The 4,678-nt window shown below is 32.2% G+C and overlaps 1 protein-coding gene and 1 long non-coding RNA gene across 2 annotated transcripts; both read right to left on the reverse strand.

Annotated features, from left to right (window-relative positions):
- Nucleotides 1-334: 334 nt before the first annotated feature.
- LOC122272200 (uncharacterized) lies at nucleotides 335-1,222 on the reverse strand. The gene has a single exon (XM_043055565.2). The coding sequence runs from the start codon at nucleotides 1,199-1,201 to the stop codon at nucleotides 335-337; it is 867 nt and encodes a 288-aa protein (XP_042911499.1). The 5' UTR covers nucleotides 1,202-1,222.
- A 49-nt stretch (nucleotides 1,223-1,271) lies between these two features.
- Nucleotides 1,272-2,169, reverse strand: LOC139424850 (uncharacterized). Its single transcript, XR_011635972.1, has 3 exons — nucleotides 2,048-2,169; nucleotides 1,885-1,961; nucleotides 1,272-1,323 (listed from the first exon to the last, which is right to left on the reverse strand). It is a non-coding gene; the product is annotated as an uncharacterized lncRNA (long non-coding RNA).
- Nucleotides 2,170-4,678: the final 2,509 nt, after the last annotated feature.

Here is a 4,678-nt window from a genome sequence, read left to right on the forward strand (position 1 = left end):
CAATCTTAATCACATAAATTTAATAGAAAACAAATACCTATAGATAGATGCAAGTATTCTAATATGTTAAAAAACAAAAACTATAAACGAATAAGTTTCACAGAATTCAGAAAAATAAATATTATTATCATAATATTTTATTCAGTTCTTTTCAAATATTTAAGTCTACTTAACTATACTTCGTTGGATTTCCAGTTAAAGGGAAAGTATAATAAGTTTTAACGGCAAATAATTGAACGCTGACACTTAAGGATGAATAATGTTCTAGATTCCAAAATAATAACTTACTTATGTCTCTTAGGGTTGTTGAAGACGGAAGGATCTTTTAAAATATTTAAGCTGGGTACTTTTTGGAGTACCTCGTTCTTTTTGGAAGGCTGAATGGAGGGTCGGTCTTTAAGAAGTTCTTGCTGGATTCAATTAAAAGTGCAAGCCTCGTGCTTCGCCTCCCAGGGTTTCCTCTTCGCCTCCGAGCCTGAGGCTGCTGAGGAACAGGTGGTGGTACTGGGGGGGCTTGCACTGGAGGAACTTGCACTGGAGGTGATGCAGGTGGTGATGCAGGTTGAGGTGATGCAGGTTGAGGTGATGCAGGTTGAGGTGATGCAAGTGGAGGTGATGCAAGTGGAGGTGATGCAGGTTGAGGTGATGCTAGTGAAGGTGATGCAGGTAGGGGTGATGCAGGTAGGGGTGATGCAGGTGGGGAAGATGGTGGTGGAGAACTTGCAGATGCCAACGGAGGAGAAATTGGTGCTGGACTAATTGTTGGTACAACAGGTGATGGTAGAGTTGGTGACGGCTGGAGGGCAAGCGGTGGTGAAGGCTTCTGGACAGACGACAGATCCATCGTTGGAGAAGTAGGTGGTATGACTTCTTCAGCTTCAATGGGAAAGCTGTTATTTAAGCTGTCCTGGATGGATCTTCTGAGGCCGGAGCTGCTCTCTTCTATATCTGCATCTAATCTGCTCCGGGCCTCTTCAAATGATAGACCTTGCGACACCCTGTCGATGAATCTAGAAGCGAGCATCACCATGGTTTCATTGGCCAGGGATGTCGCAATTAAGCTGGCGTGGTCTATCATTTGGTTTCGTTGTTCGTTCCTCCTTCGCCTGTCCTGTTCCTCTTTCTGTTTTCGGAACTCATGGGCTCGCCGACGTTCCTCTTTGGCGAATTCCACCGTTGTCCTCCGTCTTTTCTCAGCCATCTCCTTCTCCTGCCGCTGTTTTCTGACCTAAAATGTATTCCAATATTACATAAAAATCAATCATATTTANCCATTATTCTAATTACTCTTAACATGTGCTCAGTAGATTCATTTTTCTCAATCTATAAAATAAAACAATTACAAACATTGTAAGAAACAACATATTTTGTACACATACAAATGGTCCTTATTTTTAAGAGCAAGTACATTGAACTAATAAAAAAAAAATTTAAAAACAATTTATAATACACAAAAGAATAATCTTTCCATAAAATGTAGATCAAATAAAAAAAAAACTATTTCACAGGAAAACAGTACAAAGTGTACAAAAAAATGTATTTATTTCAAAAGTATAATCAAGTTATGAATTTATTCCTCATAAATGTTCAATGTGCAATAATTTTGTTATACAATATAAATCAAGACTGAAATGACCTCCTTACCGAACTTTAGGTACCATGTCTNAATATTTGGCAGTCTAATGAACTCCATAAATTTTGAGTTTAAATTCTACAAATTTTATAATGCTTACAAATTTTTCAGATTGCAAAACAATTGCGAAAATAGTATAGTCTTCAATAAACAGCATTATTTTATATGATGTAAGAACTTTAAAAAAAATGTTATGACTTAAAAAAAAATGCAGTCTTGAAAAGGAAAATAAATAAATAAAAATTACATACTTGGGATTAACTTTTACACCAACAGTTTCTAATCCAATGCCAGTAGTACAGGAATCACCACCAATAGCAAATAATACCTGAAAAATTTGTTGGTAAAAAATTTACAAAATAGCATAACAAAGTAAAGCATAATTGTATCAAGACATCAAACACGATTACTTACTATATCATATTCATCAGCAATTTCTTCACCTGATTCCATTATTCCAATTACTCTAAACATGTGTTCAGCAGATTCATTTTTCTCAATCTATAAAATAAAACAATTACAAACATTGTAAGAAACAACATATTTTGTACACATACAAATGGTCCTTAATTTTAAGAGCAAGTACATTGAACTAATAAAAAAAGAATTTAAAAACAATTTATAATACATAACAATATATTTTAACATAACATAAGAATAACAATATATTTCCATATAATGTAGAGTAAATTAAAAAAAACTATTTCATAGGAAAACAATACAAAGTGTACAAAAAATATTTATTTATTTCAAAAGTATAATCAAGTTATGAATTCATTCCTCATAAATGTTCAATACGCAATAATTTTGTTATGCACTATACATCAAGGCTGAAATGACCTTCTTACCAAACTTTAGGCACCACGTCTGTATCGATGCTGGAAATTGCAGCTGATACGGGCTTACAAATCAATTATGATTTAACTACTTGGAGATTCTTTACTAACCCTCACAGGAAAAAATTACATAGAGTGAAATCTGGAGAGCATAGCTGCTTATGCATGAGTGAATTGTTTGTGGTAGATACATAACCAATCGACCCCTGTATTAACATGTTATAAATAGTTGTTTTTCAGCCCCTTTTGTTGTCACAAGNTTCATCAGCAATTTCTTCACCTGATTCCATTATTCTAATTACTCTAAACATGTGTTCAGCAGATTCATTTTTCTCAATCTATAAAATAAAACAATTACAAACATTGTAAGAAACAACATATTTTGTACACATACAAATGGTCCTTATTTTTAAGAGCAAGTACATTGAACTAATAAAAAAAGAATTTAAAAACAATTTATAATACACAAAAGAATAATATTTCCATAAAATGTAGATCAAATAAAAAAAAAACTATTTCACAGGAAAACAGTACAAAGTGTACAAAAAAAATGAATTTATTTCAAAATTATAATCAAGATATGAATTTATTCCTCATAAATGTTCAATGTGCAATAATTTTGTTATACAATATAAATCAAGGCTGAAATGACCTCCTTACCGAACTTTAGGTACCATGTCTGTATCGATGCTGGAAATTGCAGCTGATACTGGCTTAAAAATCAATTATGATTTTATTACTTGGAGATTCTTTACTAACCCTCACAGGAAAAAATTACTTAAAGTGAAATCTGGGGCTGCCAAGGCATGAGTGAATCGTTCGTGGTAGATACATAACCAATCGACCCCTGTATTAACATGTTATAAATAGTTGTTTTTCAGCCCCTTTTGTTGTCACATAATTGTTAAAGATGATTGGACTCTTTAGTGCCATTTATTGACCACCATTCAAAATTACTTATAATACTTCGCCATGTATGTAAATTGTTAATGAAAACATTTATTTCATGTTGCATAGTAAACCTACTAAGCAACATTGGAAAATTGGATTGAGAAACATTGACAATTCTAGGTGAGCCTCAATAAAATTAGGATTTAGTTGTTTAATCAATAACATTGAAATCAGGCTTTTATTTTGATTTGCTTAGTATTTCCTAAAGTTATGAATTTGGCAGACCTAGCTTTGAACATGGAATTTTGTTCAGATAATGAANAGCAGATTCATTTTTCTCAATCTATAAAATAAAACAATTACAAACATTGTAAGAAACAACATATTTTGTACACATACAAATGGTCCTTATTTTTAAGAGCAAGTACATTGAACTAATAAAAAAAGAATTTAAAAACAATTTATAATACACAAAAGAATAATATTTCCATAAAATGTAGATCAAATAAAAAAATAAACTATTTCATAGGAAAACAATACAAAGTGTACAAAAAAAATTTATTTATTTCAAAAGTATAATCAAGTTATGAATTTATTCCTCATAAATGTTCAATGTGCAAAAATTTTGTTATACAATATAAATCAAGGCTGAAATATCCTCCTTACCGAACTTTAGGTACCATGTCTGTATCGATGCTGGAAATTGCCGCTGATACTGGCTTAAAAATCAATTATGATTTTATTACTTGGAGATTCTTTACTAACCCTCACAGGAAAAAATTACTTAGAGTGAAATCTGGGGCTGCCAAGGCATGAGTGAATTGTTCGTGGTAGATACATAACCAATCGGCCAAGATTGCGAAAACGTTGAATAGAACAATGCACGCATTGAGGGGATTTGATTATCGACTACATCAATCTTCATCTATCAAAAGGTACCTCAAGATAGAATCAAGTGTATTATATACTAGTGAATTGGTATTCAATGTTTAGAGTGGTAGTTACGCCACAGCATAATACGTGGCGAAAATCGACATGAGAATGAAAAAAATCTCATTTTCGATAATCTCATTTTAAGCACTTTTTGAAAACAACCAATGAAAAAAGCACCTTTAAGTACTTTTTAAAAACGCTACGCACCATGATGATTTGCCTTTATGGAAAAAAATACTTTCATTTTTAAAAATTTATATATATACAGTGAAACTTTAATTATTCGAAAGGTTGTAACTTGAAGTTTCGATAAATTAGTATATAGAAGTATTTTAGTCACTCCAGAGAAAATTACGCCACAGCATAATACGTGGCGAAAATTGAC

This window comes from Parasteatoda tepidariorum, unplaced genomic scaffold (genome assembly GCF_043381705.1).
Source record: "Parasteatoda tepidariorum isolate YZ-2023 unplaced genomic scaffold, CAS_Ptep_4.0 HiC_scaffold_26, whole genome shotgun sequence".
Lineage (NCBI taxonomy): Eukaryota > Metazoa > Arthropoda > Arachnida > Araneae > Theridiidae > Parasteatoda > Parasteatoda tepidariorum.

Coding starts and splice junctions, on each gene's coding strand:
- LOC122272200 (XM_043055565.2), bottom strand. CDS start 1,201: ATGGCTGAGAAAAGACGGAGGACAACGGTGGAATTCGCCAAAGAGGAA.